We start from the raw sequence: 20,357 nt of genomic DNA, 5'->3' as shown, positions 1-20,357 counted from the left end.
ACAAATGGGTGCAATTCTAACAGGGAAAGTTCTGTTGCCATGTGTTTCAATAAACCACTTTGATGAAAAATGCAATAATATTTCTCCATATAAGAATATAAGACATGAAGAACATACGATGGGCATAGGTACTGCTTCTTTTTCCCCTTCCCTTTCTTTGAAGACTTCTCTTTAGAACAGGCTTCTTCAACACACAAGGAAATTAAAATAAAAAAGGCCACCGCCAATACAAACTTCATCTTGAAAAGTTAAATTTCAGGAGATCGATCTACAAGAAAGAACAAGAAAATGTTTACATTTATGAGGCAAACGGTAACTACACGACTCTTTAAGGAGTACGGCCATTACTACCCAATGGACAAGGGTGTCTTGTACATCAAGTTCTCATTGCTTGTGGCAAACATCTGTCTTGCATACAGGTGCAAACATTAAGATTTTATCATATTTTGGGGCTTCCCGGGTGGCGCAGTGGTTGAGAATCTGCCTGCCAATGCAGGGGACACGGGTTCGAGCCCTGGTCTGGGAAGATCCCTCATGCCACAGAGCAACTAGGCCCGTGAGCTACAACTACTGAGCCTGCGCGTCTGGAGCCTGTGCTCCGCAACGAGAGGTCACGATAGTGAGAGGCCCGCGCACCACGATGAAGAGTGGCCCCCCGCTCGCTGCAACTAGAGAAAGTCCTCGCACAGAAACGAACACCCAACACAGCCAAAAATAAAAATAAATAAATATTTTTTTAAAAAAAGATTTTATCATATTTTAAGCTTATTAAATATATTTAGTATAATTTTCTATTCTTTCTCTTCTGAAGAAAAAACTCTAAGTTCCATCTTTGAAGTCCACTTTTAGACTTTTAAAATCATATCATGTGTGTTTTCATGTATAATTATGTACAGTGTCTGTGATTTGTTTTACTTGCATAAATGCTACTTGGCTTTAAAAAAAATTCTCATTGCTCAAACCTACAAGATACATGGAAAGATGTTTACACGGTTTTAAGATGGTTACGATGGACTAGGTCATTTAAATCAATGTTTTGTTTTTTAAATTTCCTCTGTTCTTTGACTTTCGCATGTATATTTTTTCAAAACCAATAAAACTATTCTCGAAGAAAAGATAATTCTAAGTATTAAAGGACTGATAGAGAAAAAAGAAAAAACTATTATCAAAGAGTTTCACTGTCTAAATTCATTGTTTTTATTTATGTACATTAAATTCGCAGTTACCTTTTACCCAAAAAAGGTGCTCATTGATTTAAGTTAGCTTTTGGCTTTCCCACTCACATGATACTGACATTTATCGTTCAAATGATGATTTCTGACTCCAGAAATTCTAGGCAACATTGTATGAAATAAAATAGCAAATATAGTCAGCCTTCTCCAAATACTCTTCTTAGCTGTATTTTAATAACATTTTCCATGCTCCAGGAGAACTACATTCTTGCCTATCTGATGCATTTAAAAAAAAAAAAAAAAAAAAAAACCTTTAAGCATCTCCTAAACCCTGTAGTATTTAGACCTCTTCCGCATCTTTAATTCCCAAACCATAAACAGTGTCTCCTTCACTGTTTCCTGCACAGGAAGAGACCGGTCTACTCCTCAGCGTTCACGGAAGTCCCAGCTCCCCCTCATAATTTGGCTTCTCCTGTGTCACGTTTTTCATCTCTCTTCCTCCCAGGTAGTCTGATCTTCTCACGTTTCTCCTTCGCAGCCCTAAGCAAGCAGGAGGGGACGCCTCCCTGGTCCTCTCTCCCGAAGACGACGGAGGGGCTCACCAGGCCCACAGCTGCCCGCGGTCACCTCGCAGCACTGGACTCCCTGCCCCGCACCCCAGCCAGCGGCGGCATCCGGCCCCGACACCTGTGCCCACGGCCGCAGGGACTGCGCCCGCTTTCCCTCCCGGCGCCAGGAAGCCCGAGGCCGTCCTGGAGGTCTGAAGGGCGGAGAGAGAGATGCCACCCCGTCCTTCTGCGCCCACCCACACCTCCCGAAGGGGGCAGTGGCAGGGGCTGACGGGCCCCGCAGACCAAACGCCGCCGACTGCACCCCTGCGGCCAAGCTCACCTCCACCGCAGACTCGCGGGAGGCGCTGCGCCTCCGCCTCCCGCCGCCGCGGCGCCCCGCGCCCCGGCCAGGCCTCGCCAAAGGGGTGCTCATCCCGGACCCCCGCGCCACCCCTCCCCCCGGAGCCGACCTACCCTGGCGCCCCGCCCGCAGCCCCGGAGGACGCGCGCTCGGGCCGGACGCGCCGGTGCGGGGGGAGCGGCTGCGTCCCGTCCCCGCGTCCCCGTCCCCGCGTCCCCGAGATGGGCTGACGCGCCTGCTCCGGCCGCCGAGCCTGCGCCGTGTGGTCCGCGCCTGTGCGGTCGGGACGCTGCGCGGCCGCGGAACGGAGCGGGGACGGCGTTGGGGACGGAGAGGGGCACGGCGTTGGGGACGAAGAGGGGCACGGCGTTGGGGACGGAGTGGGACGGAGATGGGGACGGAGGTGGGGACGGAGTTGGGGACGGAGATGGGGACGAAGATGGGGACGGAGTTGGGGATGGAGATGGGGACGGAGATGGGGACGGAGATGATGGAGATGGAGTTGATGGGGACGGAGTTGATGGGGACGGAGTTCGGGACGGAGTTGGGGACGGAGTAGGGGACGGAGTTGATGGGGACGGAGTTGGGGACGGAGTTGGGGACAAAGATGGGGACGGAGTTGGGGACGGAGTTGGGGCCGGGGCCGGGGAGGGCAGGGGTGTCCCGGCCGCGCGAGCGTCCCCTCCCCACGTCTAGCGGGAGAATGTGGTCCCCGCCAGAGGCTGGAGACGATGCGGGCGGGGGTGGTGAGGGCAGGGGTTGGATCAGAAGGAAAACCCTTTCAAGGAGCTGGAATCGTTTAGGGTCTATTTCTGACCATTAGTTTGGGAAAAAAAAAAAAACCAAACAACAACCAAAAAAACCCAACAATAGACTAACAAATGACCTTCTTGGGCCAAAGCGGGTAACATACATTTTCTGTGCCTTCATCGTCTGCCTAGTCTCCTGGCATCTAACTTCATCTCGGAGTCTTATTTCCAATTTCTCAAAACCTGACCTTTTAAGCGCACTTAAATTGAGCAGAATCACTAAAGCCGTATAAACTTGGACACAGTTGTTTTCATACCTTGGCTATTGTGAATAATGCTGCTATGAACATTGGGGTGCATGTATCTTTTTGGATTTTCTTCAGATAAATACTTAAAAGTGGAATTTCTAAGTCGTATGGTAGTTCTATTTTTAAAATTTTGAGGAACCATCATACTGTTTTCCATAGTGGCTGCACTAATTTGCATTCCCACCAAGTGTAGGAGGGTTCCCTTTTCTACACATTCTTGCCAACACTTGTTACTTCTTGTCTTTTTTGAAGATAGCCGTTCTGACAGGTGAGGTGATAGTTAATTGTGGTTTTGATTTTCATTTCCCTGATGATGAGTGATGTTGAGCGTCTATTCATGTGTCTGATGGCCATCTGTATGTCTTCTTTGGAAAAATGCCTATTCAGATCTTATGCCCACTTTTTTATTGGGTTGTTCGTTTGCTTGTTTGTTTTCATATTGAGTTGTATGAGTCCTTTATATATTTTGGATATTAACTCCTTATTGGACATATTTGCAAATATCTTCTTCCATTCGGTAGGTTCCCTTTTCGTTTTGTTGATGGTTTCCTTTGCTGTGCAAAAGCTTTTTAGTTTGTGTCCCATTTGTTTATTTTTGCTTTTGTTGCTTTTGCTAGAGGAATCAGATCCAAAAAATATTGCTAAGACCAATGTCAAAGAGCATAGTGCCTAAGTTTTCTTCTCCGAATTCTATGGTTTCAGGGCTTACATTTTAAGTCTTTAATCCATTTTCAGTTTATTTTCGTAGCTGGTATGGGAAAGTGTTCTAGTTTCATTCTTTTACATGTAGCTGTCCAGTTTTCCCAGCACCATTTATCAAAGAGGCTGTCTTTTCCCCATTGTGTATTCTTGCCTCCTTTGTCGTATTAATTGATCCTGTACATGTGGGCTTATTTCTAGGCTCTCTATTTTATTCCATTGATCTATGTGTCTGTTTTTGTGCTAGCACCATACTGTTTTGATTACTATAACTGTGTAATATCATTTCAGATATGGGAGTGTGGTACCTCCAGCCTTGTCCTTTTTTCTCAAGATTGCTTTGGCTATTTGGGGTCTTTTGTAATTCCATACAAATTTTAGGATTATAAAATTCTGTGAAAAATGCCATGGGTACTTTGACAGGGGCGGCACTGATTCTGTAGATTGCTTTGGGTAGAAAATATATTTTAACAATATTAATTCTTCTAATATATGAATACTGTGTATCTATTTATTAGTATTGTCTTCAATTACTTTTATCAGTGTCTTACAGTTTTCAGAGTACAGATCTTCCACTTTCTTGGTTAAAGAAAGCATTCCTGGGCATTTTATTCTTTTTGGTGGATTGTAAATGGGATTGTTTTCTCAATTTCTCTTTCTGATATTTCATTATTGCTGTATAGAAATGGAACAGATTTCTGTATACTGATTTTGTATCTTGCAAATTTCTGAATTCATCAATTAGTTCTAATAGTTTTGTGGTGGGGTCTTTTGGGTTTTCTATATATGGTACCATGTCATCTGCAAATAGTGACAGTTTTACCCCTTCCTTTACAACCTGGATGTCTTTCATTTCTTCTTCTTGTCTGATTGCTGCGCTAGGATTTTCAATACTTTGTTAAATAGAAGTGGCAAGAGTGGGCATTCTCGTCTTGTTCCTGATCTTAGAGGAAAAGCTTTGATCTTTTTATCATTGAGTATGAGGTTAGCTGTGGGTTTGTCATAAATGGCCCTTATTATGTTTAGATATGTTTCCTCTGTACCAAATTTGTTGAAGGTTTTTAATCACAAATGGATTTTTAATTTTGTCAAATGCTCTTTCACATCTATTGAGATGATCATGTGTTTATTCTTTGTTTTGTTAATGTGGTGTATCATATTGAATGATTTGTGGATATTGAACTATCCTTGCATCTCTGGAATAAGTCCCACTTTATCATGATGTATGATCCTTTTGATGTATGGTTGAATTTGGTTTGATAATATTTTGTTGAAGATTTCTGCATCTATGTTCATCAGGGACATTGGTCTGTAGTTTTCTTTTTTTGTAGTATCTTTTCCTGGTTTTGGTTTCAGTATAATGTTGGCCTCTAAGAATATGTTAGGAAGTGTTCCTTCCTCTTCACTTTTTTGGAACAGTTTGAGATGGATAGGTTTTAACTCTTCTTTCAACATTTGGTAGAATTCCCCTGTGAAGCTATCTTTTTTTTTATTTGGAGTTTTTTGATAACTGATTTGATTTCACTACTAGTAACTGGTCTGATCAGATTTTCTCTTTCTTCCTGATTCAGCCTTGAAATATTGTATGTTTTTAAGAATTCCCATTTCTGCTAGGTTGTTCAATTTATTGGCATATAACTGTTCATAGTATTCCCCTATGATTGTTTGTATTTCTGTGATATCAGTTGTAACCTCTCTTTCATTTCTAATTTTATTTACTGGGCCCTCTTTGTTTCTTGTTAAATCTGGCTAAAGGTTTATTAATTTTGTTTATCTTTTCAAAAAAGCAGGTCTTAGTTTCATCGATCTTTTCTATTGGTTTTTACTTTTGGTCTCTATTTCATGTATTTCTGCTCTGACTGCAAGTTATTTTAATACACTTATTATCTATGAAAAACCAGAGGCTCAGAGAAGGAATTTGTTTCTCCAGGATAATAGAGTTGAAGGGGAAGAGATAGGAGTATTTCACCTTTAATGTCCTATTAGAACATTAAAACTCCAGTTTTAGTTGCACATGAGTTAATGCAGCTTATTTTTTAGACATAGACTTGGCTTGTACAGAATTCTGGCTACAGTTTAGGAAGTTGAAGTAAAAGAGGCTGTTCTAGTAGTAGATCCAGAATTTTACTTCCAATGTCAGGTTGGTCCTAAAGATTAATGAATATGTGAATTGTTTTTCACTTAATTTTTCTTTCTGTTCCATATAATAGCAATAATAATAATTATCATTGTCAGTGATTGAGGGTGTACTATTTTCCAGGTGCTGCATAAATTTATTATCTCCTCTCCACCTTTATGAGGGCAATACTCTTCTTATTACCATTCATAGATAAAGATCCAAAGGCATCATATAAGTTTTCCCAAGTTTGTTAATAACATTCCTAATACATGATTGAGAGAGCTATGCACCTAAGTATGTCTGATTTTGGAAGCTGGGCACTAAAACTATTTTTGTGTGGCTGTAAATTTTATATTTAATAGTAGCTAATGACATCCAAAATAACATTTATATACAACCAAAACACATTAACTGTGATGTAATTTTGAGAAAATAAAAGTAGAAATATGAGTAAGAAACTCCTGTTTATGAATTTGAGTATTGTATTCTGTCTCATCCAATTGAGGAAACAGTTCCGAACCATCAAAGGCCACTGTAACTTCTATTAATCCACCACAGCCCTTACCCCATAGAGAGGACCTATCTGTGATTGGAGGTGTATGGTTTTCAAGATTTTAATGTTTTGCCAGATTATTCATTATAAAAGCAGTGACATTATGTGATGCAGCTTTTAGATAAATTAGATATACTGTATGTCCTAAGTCCTTAGCAAAAGAAGAGGAAGAATTTCTCACCTCTTTGTTAATGACATGATACTATTACCATACTTTAAGAATATGCCTTAGGAAAAAGCAAGTGAACTTAATGATTATTTAGTGTTATTGTTACCAAACTAAACTTGGGTCCACTTGCCCGTGTGCAGAAAAGCCAAACTACTGACACTGGGTTGTGGTGAAGGAATGTACAGCGTTTACTGCAGGGCAAAAGCAAGGAGAATGGGCAGCTCATGCTCAAAAGTCCTGAACTCCCTAATGGCTTTCAGGGAAGGGTTTTAAAGGCCACGTGAGGGAGGGGCTGCAGAGTGCATGATTAGCTCATGCACGATTCTCAGGTTGGCTGGCATCAAGGTGAGGTTTCAAGCATCATCAACCTTCTGGTTTCAGATGGTCTAGGGTCTGCGTTCTTACAGTCAGCACTTTTCACCTGGTGGGTCTGCTTCCTATAAAAAACAACCTAGGACTGTGTGTCGGACATTTATCTGTATCTTTCGGGGAACTGGGAGTTCAGTGATTCTGCTGTGTGGCTGGTTTATAGTCTAAATTGTTACCAGTTTCCAAGCCCAACAGCTAACCTTTGTTTCTACATCTTCATATTCCTAATCCTTAGCTCTTGACCCAGACTTTTACTTCAAAAAATCAAGGACACAGGAGCTTGTACACAGTTTCATTATCAAGGCTAGTCCAATATCAAAATCACGGATTTTCACCAAAGCTCTTAACATCCAGATAGATATTATGAAGCAACTGTCATCCACAGATCAGTTTGTGTGAGTTATTTATTCTTTTTTGTTTTTTTTAAATAGGGACAGAAAGTTGTATTGAAGCCATTTTTCTGTCTAGAAGAGTTAGTGTAAATAAGGTTACAGTTAGAAAGACATAGACCTGGAATTTAAACAGTGCAGCAATCCCCCATATAGCCATTGTAAAACAGTTATCAATAATTGAACATTTGCTTTATCTGTGTCTTTTTAAAGGTAGTTAAAGGCGTTGTCATGTTATTTCAATACTTGCTCCCATATGCATCTCTGGAAACCAGACACCTTCACACATTACCACAATGTCATTTTCACACCTACCAAAATGAAGAATCCCTTAGTATCACCTAAATTCTGCCCATAATTAAATTTTCCCAGTTATTTTAAAATATATATATAAACATATTTTAACATAAACATATATATTTTTTTCACATCATGCTTCTCTCTCTCTCGTGCCCTCTCTCGCTCATTCCTGCCTTTTCTGTGTGTGTTGAGTCTTTCATTCTTCTGCTTTGCAGTTAGCATGTGATAAACCAGCTCGTTCCTATTGCTCGAAGCCAGATGCTTCTCTGAAGCAATGATGACAGTTCCTGGGGCAGAAGCAGATGGCCAGTCACTCAGGCCCACAAATCTTCCAGTGAAACAGAATCTCTTCCAGAAGTATTTTCAGTTTTTACCAAGTCTGAACAAATAGTAGCCTCTTTTGACCAGCTCTGAATGTGCCCATCAGCAGTGCTGCAAGTCTGGGAAGATCTCATGCTCTCCTCCAGGAGTTCATGCCTTAAGTGTCCTGAACAACAGCTGTCTTCCCCGGTAACCAGAGCAGATGTGTCACATCAGTTTAGAAAGCAACCCAAAACCTGTCTTTTAGAAACTTGTAAATAGTGTCAATGTTCATTTCTTTTGCTTATTACCTCTTTCTTTTAAGACCTATGTAAACAATTAATATTAGAGAAGTATTATCTATGGACAATATGAAGAATTTATTCCTCTAAGTTTTCTAATACCAAGCTACAGCAACTGGAAGTTCCAAAAATACACATTGCATGGATTCTAAATCTGTGTCTTTGTTGGAAGTGTTTTTCTATTTGCCATACCAGTAAACTCCATTTACAATTTATGTCTGTGATATGACAGATGATGACCAAGAACTGGCTTCCTATTTCAGCAATTTATTTTTTAGAATTAGTAAGTGAATGTATAATGGTTGTACAAATATTAAAAGTAAGCTATAGAAATAAAACTGTGGTATGTATCAAATTATTATGGTTTTAAAATAAGATTTAAAATCAGCCTCACCAAACAAAGTAAGCTCATCATGTTATCATTAAGAACAACTTTAGCTTGCCGTGGATTTTTTTTTTTTTTTTTTTTTTTCCGGTACGCGGACCTCTCACTGTTGCGTCCTCTCCCGTTGCGGAGCACAGGCTCCGGACGCGCAGGCTCAGCGGCCATGGCTCACGGGCCCAGCCGCTCCGCGGCACGTGGGATCTTCCCGGACCAGGACACGAACCCGCGTCCCCTGCATCGGCAGGCGGACTCTCAACCACTGCGCCACCAGGGAAGCCCGTGGATTTGGTTTTTTGGCATGTCGGAGTGTATGGCTTTATTTTATTAGTATATTAGTTACGTCTTTGTATTTTCATGACCCATCTCTCAAAAGATCATTTGAAAAACCCTGGATGCATGACTTTCTTCTCAGAATCATGTGTTCCTTCTTGGAGACAGGGATTAGAGCCATAGTCACCAAAATAATTATTCCAAAGAAGTGGGGGTGGGGGTGGGTGGGCAGAGACAATATTTTAATGATAAAAAGCAATATTGCTGGAATATTCTCTTCAGATTTTATGGTGAGCGGAGCTTCGTGGTGGTGTATATGTTTTTAAAAAGATTTACTTTGGGGGCTTCCGTGGTGGTGCAGTGGTTAAGAATCTGCCTGCCAATGCCAGGGTTTTATCATTACGACAGAAGACTCATGTATGGGGTATTCACGGCTCCCTGAGGAGGGAGTGATGATTAACAGCCTGAGGGAAGGGAGACGATTACGATCTCTCATTGAGATGATGTCTCAGTTGGGTTTTTGAGAATCAGTGTGCCAGATTGACCAAAGGGAATTCCTAACAAGTGGAAAGGTAGGTGTGGAGACATAGATATACAATACATGGTGTGGACATTTTTCCACAGAGTTTTATTTTTCTGGAACATAAAGAATTTGTGATTCAGGGAAGAGAGAGAATGACAGAAAATGAAGCTGGAGGGGTGCATGGACCAGACAAGTAAGGGTCTCATTTACAATGATGCTTATTTTATAGGTTGAAATAAAGCTGGGAAGGGTCTTAAGAGAAGGGAATTATGTAATTGGATTTGTTTTGTAGAGTGATCACTTGAACAGCCATCTGGAGACAGTGTTGGGACAGACAAGAAGCAAGAAGACACTGAGGAAGTTGTCGGTAGGTAGCGTCTCAGGAAATAAAAAGAGTCCAGAGAATAAGAGAGACATCGATGACACAGACTTAAGGATGCACGATGGACCATGGTAGGATGAGGGTCACAGAACCAAGTGTGCCGATGGCCAAAAACAGGCACGACAGGGAAGTTATTCTTGGCTTGTGTGTTTGGTTTGTTTTATTTCATTTCAGTGGCTGACAGGACGATAGAAACTGTGGTTGGGCAGTTTCGAGGAATAACTTTCTTATTGATATCCTGCACTACACTCCGATTGTCCTTCTGCTACCCCTCCTTGACAAAATTCCAATCCTGCGTGAAGCCCACGACCTGCTTTCTCCAAAACTGAGTGGACGGATTAATTACTTAACAGAACAGCTTTAATGGCATTTATAGCAGACGGGCCCTTTATGTGCTCGGCAATCTTATTACGTTTGCTCTGGTTTCCATGGTTATTTCATTCATTCTCCATGGTCCTCGAACTTCCATCACCCGGTTCCCTACTCACCCTCAACAGGTGACAAAACAGAAGGCAGCATTCACTCGACGTTCATTCAACAAACCTACCCATGATGAGAACTTTGCTTTTCTCCTCCACTCAGCTAACAGCAAACGTTTCCTCTCCATCTCTCCTCCCATCCACCACCAGCTGCATCACCTTGCTTCGACTCTCAGCATCTTTCATGTATCCAGGAGCCGTGACGCTGCCTTCCCCTCTCCCTTTCCCTTACCTCCAGCTGCTCCCTTCCTATCAACCCCAGCACTAAACATAACACTCTCCAACATTTGAAAATAAGAACCTTCTCCCCAAAGCTAAGGAATTGACAATAAACTTTGGTGTTAAATGAAAACAAAGTCGTGGGAAACAGCATCCCGCCTCTGACACTCTCCATCTGCAATCGCGCTTGCTCCTTTTGCTAGACCTTGCTTTTCTCTCCTCACGTGATCAGCCTTATTATGCACTGGAGGGACAGCATTAGGACACCTGTGTATTGAAACGTCCTTGACCCAAGGTCAGTGCTGTATTAGTTTGCTGCAGCTGCCACAACAAAGTTACAAAGACCGGGTGACGTAAACAAGAGAAATGCAGCTTCTCACAGTTCTGGGGCTGGAAGGCTGAGACCACCACCCCACCAGGGTTTGCTCTGAGGTTTCTCTGCGTGGCTTGCTGATGGCGGCCCTCTTGCTTCCTGGCTGCATGGCCATCCCTGTGTTGTACACATCCTTGGTGTCTCCTCTGCTTCTTCTAAGAACACCAGTCCTGTTGGATGAGGGCTGTTCCCTCGCAACCTCGTTTTACCTTAATCATCTCTTGAAGACCTTATCTCCAAATATGGCTACATTCGGAGGTACCAGGGGTTGGAGCTATAACACATGCATTTGCGGGATGGGGGCGGGGCAGTAAACAATAAAGTTCATAACTTTATTGACTGCTACGTATTAGGTTATTGATTTCTTCTCTTATTCTGAAGGTGGAGGGAACCATTTCAGACTTATCATAACACCTGGACTTTGGTCATAGCACCTGGAATGCAGAAGGGAGATTCATGAGTGACAGGATTCTGCCAATGCCGTTGATACAGAGAACTGATTAAATGTGGAGGATAGTGAAAAGCGCTCAAAGGCAACTCGCAGTTTTTGAACTTGGATGAGTAGGTGGCCATTGGTATATCTACAGGAAGATGGAACAGAAGAAGTGCAATGGTGGGAAGAAGGATGAAGTGTTTTATTTCAGGGGCACTGAGATTGAGACAGCAAGCCAGTGCTTGGGAGAAAGTTAGGGAAGCAGAGGTGATATCAGGCACAATGCCAACCGATACCCTGAGGGAAAATACAGAATAAGACGTGCAGCCGTGTCTGCGGGGACGCTCACACTTAGAGTAAGAATGATGGGGAAATTGTTAAAATTGATAAGGAAACGAAATTCATGGAAGCAAAGAAAGGAGAGCGTTTAAAAAAAAAGAGAGAGAGAGAGAGAGAACTTCAGAGCCTAAGGCTTCAGTTTGCCATCTTCAATGAGTAAGATGGAGCTCATGGGAAAATGGGGTTGGGGGGTCGGGGGGGAAGGTCAGGGACTCAGAACAAGCAGGGATCCGCTACCTTACACCAGAAGCTTTATGAGCTGTATCTCTGACACTGAAGGCAGGTATCGGATTTCATTTGTTTCTGTGTTAGAGCCAGGTTTGAAATCTAGGTCTTTTCATTTTCATACCCTGCTTCATGTAAATGAGTCATAGTAAATCACCTATATGGAATGTTAAAATAAATACATTTGAAGTCAAAACACAGTATTGAGCAGAAAATAGAATTGGTAAGAATAAATGATAGATAGATAGATAGATAGATACTTAGATATAGATAGACTCTAAAAAACATTAGTAGAAGCTAATTTCTACTAAGTAGCTTTTTTGACATTTTTCGACCTCATATATAACTCACCAAGTGCCAATAAGAGATCTCCATAAGCATTTATGAAGTTCTCATCAGTCAAAATTGATAGTCCCAAGTGAAAACTATTTAAACCAAGACAAAACAACTAACTGTACTTTTGATAAAAATTCTGTCGTTCTTGTGTTCAATTTCTTTTATTTACTAATTCTAATTAATTCAACTCAGTTTCCTATGCTTTCTTTGAAGATTATTGAAACCTAGAATCTGGTTATTGAAAGTTCGTGAAGGTGGAAATGATAGATGCTTAGAACAATGACATCAGACAATACTTACTTTTAGTAAGAAAATTACTCTAATTAAAGCTGAAGAAATACCATATAGCTCATTTTAATTCTATTTTTCTTTCAATAAAAACATGTTTTGGGTATCCACTATGGGTCAAACATTGTGGAAGCAACTGAAATGTAAAAACTAGTAAGAAATGGTACTTACACTAAAGTGATCCAAAGTGAGGCAAACAGATATATTTATAAAACTATGTTACGTGTTGCCACTTAACACAATGGCTGGATCATCATAGGGAAATGGAAAAACATGAAGCCAGGGAGGAGAGTATAACCAGATAATGAAGAACATTGAACAACATGCTTAAGAGTTTATTTTTATTTTATTCTGAAGACTATGAGAGCCATTGAAGAGCTTTCATTGGGAGATAAAAACGACCAGATTAACATTTAAGAAGTATGATCAGCAAAAGAACATGCTGATTTTGAATTGCTGTCAAATATTGAAGGGTGTCATTAAAATAGATTAAGCAAACAGTGTAATGAATTTGCACTGAGAGTAAATCTCTTTCAAAGTAACATATTGAGATTCCAAAATAACACAGCACCGTTATTTCAATTTTGTGCTATATTCATTACTGTTAGGTAATTTTATTAGAATAGAGGTAAAACTGATTCAAGAAGTTATTTATGGTATTTTTTTAATGTAAATCTCTCCACTAACAAATTCTGTGCAAAACTTGACTGTCAACCAATCTCTCTCCGCGATTGATAGCCGGCTCTATCCCAATGGTATGTGTTAAGTAATTTTGTACCTAAAACTTTTTAAAAATAAAAATAGTACTGGCCTAAAGGAAAATAATCTGAAAAAATATACATATATGTATATAATTGAATCACTTCGTACCTGAAACTAACATAATACTGTAAATCAACTCTACTTCTGTTTTAAAAAATAGAGCTGGCAAAAATAGTTGCTCTAACACAAATCAGTGTTACGAGGAAATTGCACCTGTGCTGCCATAACTGTAGCTGGGTTTGCTGAACCTCTGGGAGCCTGACACCCGAGCAGGCGTGGAATGCGGGTACGTGCACACAAGGGACAGGCTTGCATTGGGAATACTTAAGGAGGAAGAAGAGAGATGTTTATATCTCAGGCTGAATTTGGAGCACCACTGGGGAACTTTTTCCACTAGATTTATGAATGAAAGTTTTTATCTTCCTAAGTATTGGAGAACTATATGACACAATAGGGTCAAAATTCCTAGCTATTTAATATAAACTTCTGTCCATGGATTTTGGAAAATTTCCAGATGAATAATACATTTGGATTGCACAAGGATAAAATATTTATTATCTTTTTTCTAGTCTAGAATATAATGACATGTATGTAGGAAGACAAACATATAACAACAGATCAATATGATACTTGAGATGTGAGTCTATGCCCCTTGGAAAAGTATGGGGTAGTTTTGTTTGTGTTTGAGTGTGCTTTACAAAGAAATATAGGAATTCCAGAAATGATTCTTCATTTATTGCCATTCCATTTTGGTTAGTATAATTCCAAAGGAAAATATGTGCCACTGATTGAGTTGTTTCCATCTGAAAACCAAGACAAAAGATGTGTCCTCCAGATGTCACACCAGGTACAGTGTTACTGATGGAATAGCTGAAAGCAAGGCTCGTGGAAGAACATATTTCAGATTTTACAGTAGGGGGCATTTAGTGTAGTTCCACTGATTTCCTTGTGAACACGTAACTGCTGCTTTTAGCAAATTCGTGGCTCCAAATGGGAATTGATCAGGAAGATGAGGGAAGCCAGGAAGGAGAAAGTATGCCAAGATTTAAGGAGGTCAAAAGAAACTGGAATGTTGACACATGAGCAAAGCTCAGTAAATTTAATACTATTTCCATTGCTTTTGAGCAACGTATTTTATGATCTCCACATTGACAAGTAGGCCAAAATGTATTTCAAAAAATAGGCCTCTTCATTTTCACAATTTATCAGGATAATATTATTTTGTGAATAAATAGGGCAGTCTTGATTTGAGAATTTTCACTTGGCCAGATGCAAAATAAGAATTGAAGAGTTTTTCTAATACAAAGATATAGATACAGTTCTTTACTTCAGTTAATTGAAATGTGATGATCTCTTTTACTTATCAAGATGAAATATTAAACATTCTTCAGTCTTTGTCGGCACACATTGCTGTGTTTTAGCAGATCTCAATATAAAAGTGTTGCTTTGTCTAATTTTTGTTATGCAAGAAGATGGAGAAAAGTTAATAACCAGCAAAAGAGTCTGTAAAGATGGCTTCCTATGCTACTAATAAATCCTTTTTTTAAAAAAATTACCTCTTTAGTCATTTGAGTGTGTGTGTGTGTGTGTGTGTGTGTGTGTTCTAAGAATTTGGGGCCAAAGGCTACAGCTTAGGGAGAAGCGGGAGATCACCCTGTCTTGTAAAATGTGCTCTTTTCCAAGGGGCCCTGCAAGCAGCAGTGTCCGTCATGAGGCTGTGCAGTCTGAAAGGAGAGCCTGCTGCGGACACTAGGGTGATGACATCCCAGGCTGTGCCCTTCACAGAGGAATGCCCCTTTCTGCTTTGTGATCATGGCTCAGGGAAAAGCATAAAGCTCTTAGCCATCCAGTCCCCCTAAGGAGGACCGGCCAGGGGAACGCGAAGCCAGGAGACGAATGCCCCTCTCTGCTCCCTCCCTAAGAGCTGACAAACCTGGAGGAGTCCAAATAGGGCCACTCGACCTACGGTCAGCTTGCCAGGCCATGGGGTCCTCACCAAATGTTGACAGGATTCAAAATCCAGCTATGTGCCTTTCACAAGGAACAAGACAAAAACAAAGTCACATAGAAAGGCTAACAATAATGAAATGACTAAGGATGTATTAAACAAAAAATAATCTAAAAATCAAATAAAGTGAGCTATGACATGAAAAGCATTAAATGAGGCCAAAAACAAGTATATTTATAATGATAAAGACGAGATCGGGAGTTCCAGAGATCTGGGAAGAGCTTGGAAGTTGTTACTCCTAAGCTTACAGCAAGAAAAAGCTGAATAAACTGAAAATCAGTGATTGTTTTCTTAGACCTTTCAGAGAACTAAGTTCGTAGTGAAAGTCTCCATCCCAAAATCTGGAGCGACAGTCAAATCTAGAGCCTCATAGCTGAGATCTGCTTACCTGGAGCAGAAGCCCTTGGAGCTGTAAACAGAGAGGAACCCGTAAAGGTGATTTTGACAAATTATCGAGGCAGAGTGAGGACTAGTGTAAGAGTGAGATGCTTCTGGGGGCTGAGGTCCTAGCGAGCATCACACATCTTGGACTTTACATTTAGGGACCTCCCCTGATTGTCACAGTGAAGACTGGAGAAAAGTTCCTTAGTGGCTCTGACGGGAAGGGAAGAGTGAGCTTTGCGGTAAATGCCCAGAGACTTTGCTATCACAAGAACCTACTCCCCCCGGGGAAAGACTTCCTCAGAGCCTGGTCCCTGTCTTCCTAAGAGGAGAAGCCATACCAGAAAAAACACTCGTGAAGGTCACAGGCCAGAGATATAGGCCCCATGAAAGAGATTTAACTGGAAGTTTGTGGAATGCCCTCTGTCATCCATACCTTATTATAATAATAGTGGATTACAACTATTACAACTGCATACAAACAGACTCTCTAAGAAGTACTTAAGAAAGTCCAAAGTCAAGAAGGAAAAAAAAAATAAGGACACAAGACGAGTCTGAAGCCTTGTCACTTAACAGCCACAGCAAACACTAAGGAAAGACCAACTCCAAACCAGATTAGCACAAAACTACACCCTAAGGACCTATCACCTCACTTCCCATTATCCAGTAAAGCATGGTCAGATTTCATGAAAAAATTACAAGGCACATCAAAAAGTAAGAAAAAAACCGTCTGAAGAAACAACATGAGCGTCAGACCAGATCCAGATATGACAACAGGTATTGGCATTCTCAAACAGGGAATTTAAAATAACTGTGATTAGGGAATTCCCTGGCAGTCCGGTGGTTAGGACTTGGTGATTTCATTGCCATGGGCCTGGGTTCAATCCCTGGTCAAGGAGCTAAGATCCCACAAGTTGTGTGGCATGGCCAAAAATAAAATTAAATTAAATTAAAAAATAAAATAACCATGATGAACATGATAAGGGCTCTAATGGGGACGGCAGCAACAAGGAAGATCAAGTGGGTGATGTAAACAGACAGATGGGAATTCTAAGAAAGAGTCAAAGGAAGTGCTAGAAATCTAAAAGACTGACAGAAATGAGGAATGCCTTTGATGACCTCGTCAGGAGACTGAACACGGCAAGGGAAGAAATAGCTTACCTAAAGAATGTTTGATAATCACAAATTTTCTTGCCTCATAAGCTAGCCTTAAGGCATGTAGAGCAAAAATTTCTATTAATAAAAAGAGAAGTACACAATTCTACCATCATGGTGGGAGATTTTAATATACATCTTTCAGAAATTGTCAGATGAAGTGGACAAAAAAGGTAAAAGGTATAGAATTTGTTTGCTTTTTGCTTCTTCTATCTGCTTTGTTAACAAGATATACGATGCTCCTTGCCTCTGAGTAGGTCTGTGCTGCATGAAATATGAAGTAACTGGAATCGCCCTCCATTTTGTCTCCCTATTGTCCGTCCTCCCTCCCCCTTTCCCATCTCTGTCTGGATTGGGACCAGATGCTGAGGATAGAATTCGAATGAAACAATTAACTGATTGATCTAATACAGATAGAATTTTATAGCCAATAACAAAGGAAAAAATCACAAAGAAATGTCAACAATCCACAGATAGTCTTACCCCAGACCCTAATTCTTCGCCCCTACAGTAGTAGACATTGGCTATGTGTAAGGCCACAACGAATAACTCAATTCATTTCTGGAAGAAGAATCTATACAGGCCTCATTTTCAAGCTACAATGCAATAAACTAGATATTAGCTACAAATGACTCAAAACATATACATACACATAAATCACTACCTTCCAAAATTTATAATCCATTTCTAAATAAAACTTGAGTTAAAGAGGAATCAAAACAAATATATATATATATGAACTTTAAAACTTAATCGTGAATCTCCATATTTCAAAAATAATGGAGTTAGACCAAAGCAGTACTAAGAGGAAAATTTATGACTAGAAATACACTCATTATAATTCAAGAATATTTTAAATAAATGAATTAAACATTCAGTCCAAGAAATTACAAAGAACAAGGTTAATTTGCTTTTAAATATAGACAATAAAATCAAAAGTAAAAATTAAAATAAATAATAAGTAAATAATGTCTGGCCAAGTAGTATTTTTATCAAAATAAAAGTTGGTAGCAACATATTATTAGTAATGAGAAAACAGAAAGAAAAAGTAAATTCAGTTGCCGTAGATGATGACAGCCAAGTAGATAGATAAATGACAAGAATTGATTCAAGAAGACATAGAAAACACAAAAACACCAATACCCACAGACTATATTGAAAAGAATACTGGATTTTCTATTGCAGGGATTGACAAACGTTTCTCTGTAGAGACTCAGATAACGAATACAGTAAGTCCCCTACGTACAAACCTTCAAGTTGCGAACTTTCAAAGAGCGAACATGTGTTTGCACGTCCAGTCACGTAAGTTAGTTCACGTGTCTGGCGTACATTGTCACGTGCATGCATCCTCTACAAGTGGTTGTGCTGTTGTGTACTTTTCTGTACGGACTGTGTAGAGTACAGTAGCACAGTATCTTTATTTCAAGATCAGGATGTCTGGAAGCAAGGGTAAAAGCAGCGGTGAAGTGGCTGGTACTGCTAAGAAGCACCGGGAATTGGAGGCCCAGGGAAAGGATGAAGAGGGACAAGAGGAAGAGAAGCAACCGAAGAACTGAAGAGATTCACGACACAGAAAATGGCAAGGGGATTTTCTTCATTTGAGGAGGCACTGTTAGTTTTTGAGGCACAGGATCTGAAGGTAGAACGGTACACGAAGGTCGCAGCGTCTGTTCCACATGCAATCCAGTGCTACCATGTTATCTATGATGAGAAAAAAAGAGCTGCTACCCAGACATCACTGGATCGTTTTTTCAAGAGGGTAGATAGAACTGAATCCAGCAAGGAAACAGAACCTGTGCCGTCAACGTCAGGCGTGATTGAAATGGCAGCTGGCCCTCCGTCTCCTGTTGCTGACGATTCTTCAGCTCTACCATCTCCCACCCGCCTCCCTCCTCCAGTCAGTAGCTCTTCTCGCCTGTTCACTTCATGCCAGTCCCTGGATGCCAGCTGTTGTACTACACTATTGTACTTTTCAAGGTGCTGTACTGTAAGACTAAAAATGTTTTCTTTATTTTGTGTTTGTTTTTTATGTATTGTTTGTGTGAAAAGTATTATAAACCTATTACAGTACAGTACTATATAGCCAATAGTGTAGTGGTTATGTAGGCTAAATCTGTCGGACTTACGAACAAATTGGACTTACGAACCCTCTCTCGGAACAGAACTCGTTCACATGTAGGGGACTTACTGTATTTGAAATTTTGCCAGCAAGACTGTCTCTATTACAAATACACAGTTCTGGAGATCTATAAAGATGGCAGGATAAAGGGACATGGAGCTCACCTGCCCCCAGGGACACATCCAAAAAATCTACATGGGGAACAATTCTCACGGAAAACTAGATACTGGCAGAAGGACTCCTGTACAACCAAGGCTGAGGAAAGCCGGACAGGTAATCAGAATGGAAGGAAAGCAATCAGGTCAGGACCTGGGCCACTGTGAGGGGACTCGGAGAAAAAGGGAGAACACACAGGTGGACATTTGCCCCAGGGACTGAGCTGTGAGAGCCACAGATTGGGGGTCCCCAGTCCTGGGACCCCCTGCGGGAAGGCAAGCCCCCCTTGCTGAATGGAGGGACACTGGGACCCACAGGAGGGCAGCGGGAAGGCTGAGGATGGCCTGTGCTGGCTTGTCCCAGGCCGGAGATAGGTCTGCTCTGTGGCTGCTAGGTTTCCCACACTGGCCTCGGCTCCAGCTGAGCAAACAGTATGGTCCCAGGCACAGGGCGGCACCGGGTCTGGGACAGCCACAGGTGGGCAGAAGAATTGACCATGGGACATCGAGGCCCCACGATCTGGGGGCGGAGCCCGGGTGGGGCTGCAGTGCCATTGTGGGCGCTCGCCTTAGGGGCACATTAGAAGCTGCCGAGCCCTGGGTCGGGGGCCTCCACTTCAGCTCCGCCCCCGGCCAAGGCGGCCAGCACACCCCAGGCAAAGACACGAGTCGCATCCATGTCAAGTCTCGCCACGGGCACTGGACACACAGTCTCCGCAGGGACGCTCCCACATAAAAACTCCACCTCAAGACCTCAGCAGGTAACTGGCTCACCAAATTCATAGAGGCAGAGGAAGTTAAACGAAATGAAAAGGCAGAGGATCTGCTCTCAATCGAAAGAGTGAGAGAAAAACCATAAAAAAAATAATGAAACAGAAATAAACAGGTTACCAGGTAAAAAATTCAAAGCATTGGAAAAAATAATGCTAACTGAATTAGGGAAAAGAATGAATGTACAAAGTGAAAATTTTAGCAAGGAACTAGAAAATACAAAACAGACCCAATCAGAAATAAAGGATTCAATACTGGAATAAAAAAACACACTGGAAGGAATGAATAGAAGACTAAGTGTTACAGGAGAATGCCTAAGTGATCTGGAAGAGAGAATAATGCAAATCATCCAACCACAACAGCAGAAAGAAAATCACATTTTAAAAAGTAAAAACAGGGCTTCCCTGGTGGTG

General features: G+C 41.1%; 1 protein-coding gene and 1 long non-coding RNA gene across 5 annotated transcripts in view; one reads left to right on the top strand and one right to left on the bottom strand.

Moving 5' to 3' along the window:
* The window catches only part of GLRB (glycine receptor beta), a 67,862-nt gene extending 65,509 nt beyond the window's left edge, over positions 1-2,353 (bottom strand). For 2 of the 3 annotated variants that reach the window (XM_004266171.3, XM_033421560.2), the window contains exons 1-2: positions 2,198-2,353; positions 118-268 (exon numbers count right to left, since the gene is read on the bottom strand). In XM_004266171.3, the coding sequence (XP_004266219.1) occupies positions 118-239 (122 nt within the window). In that variant the 5' untranslated portion in view covers positions 240-268; positions 2,198-2,353. Of the gene's footprint in view, positions 1-117; positions 269-2,063; positions 2,162-2,197 lie in introns of those variants that run through there. The other variant, XM_049709034.1, reaches the window with a different exon arrangement.
* Positions 2,354-2,787: 434 nt separating this feature from the next.
* Positions 2,788-14,875, top strand: LOC117200041 (uncharacterized). 2 transcript variants are annotated; one of them, XR_004481471.2, is made up of 3 exons: positions 2,788-8,313; positions 9,812-9,886; positions 11,354-14,875. It is a non-coding gene; the product is annotated as an uncharacterized LOC117200041 (long non-coding RNA). The 2 variants fall into 2 exon arrangements; XR_007476970.1 differs by having other exon boundaries at positions 9,812-11,672; positions 12,519-14,875.
* The last annotated feature ends 5,482 nt before the right edge of the window (positions 14,876-20,357 follow it).

Source organism: Orcinus orca, chromosome 4 (assembly GCF_937001465.1).
Source record: "Orcinus orca chromosome 4, mOrcOrc1.1, whole genome shotgun sequence".
NCBI lineage: Eukaryota > Metazoa > Chordata > Mammalia > Artiodactyla > Delphinidae > Orcinus > Orcinus orca.
The sequence above is the reverse complement of the archived record's forward strand: the minus strand, read 5'-3'. Positions and strand labels throughout refer to the sequence as shown.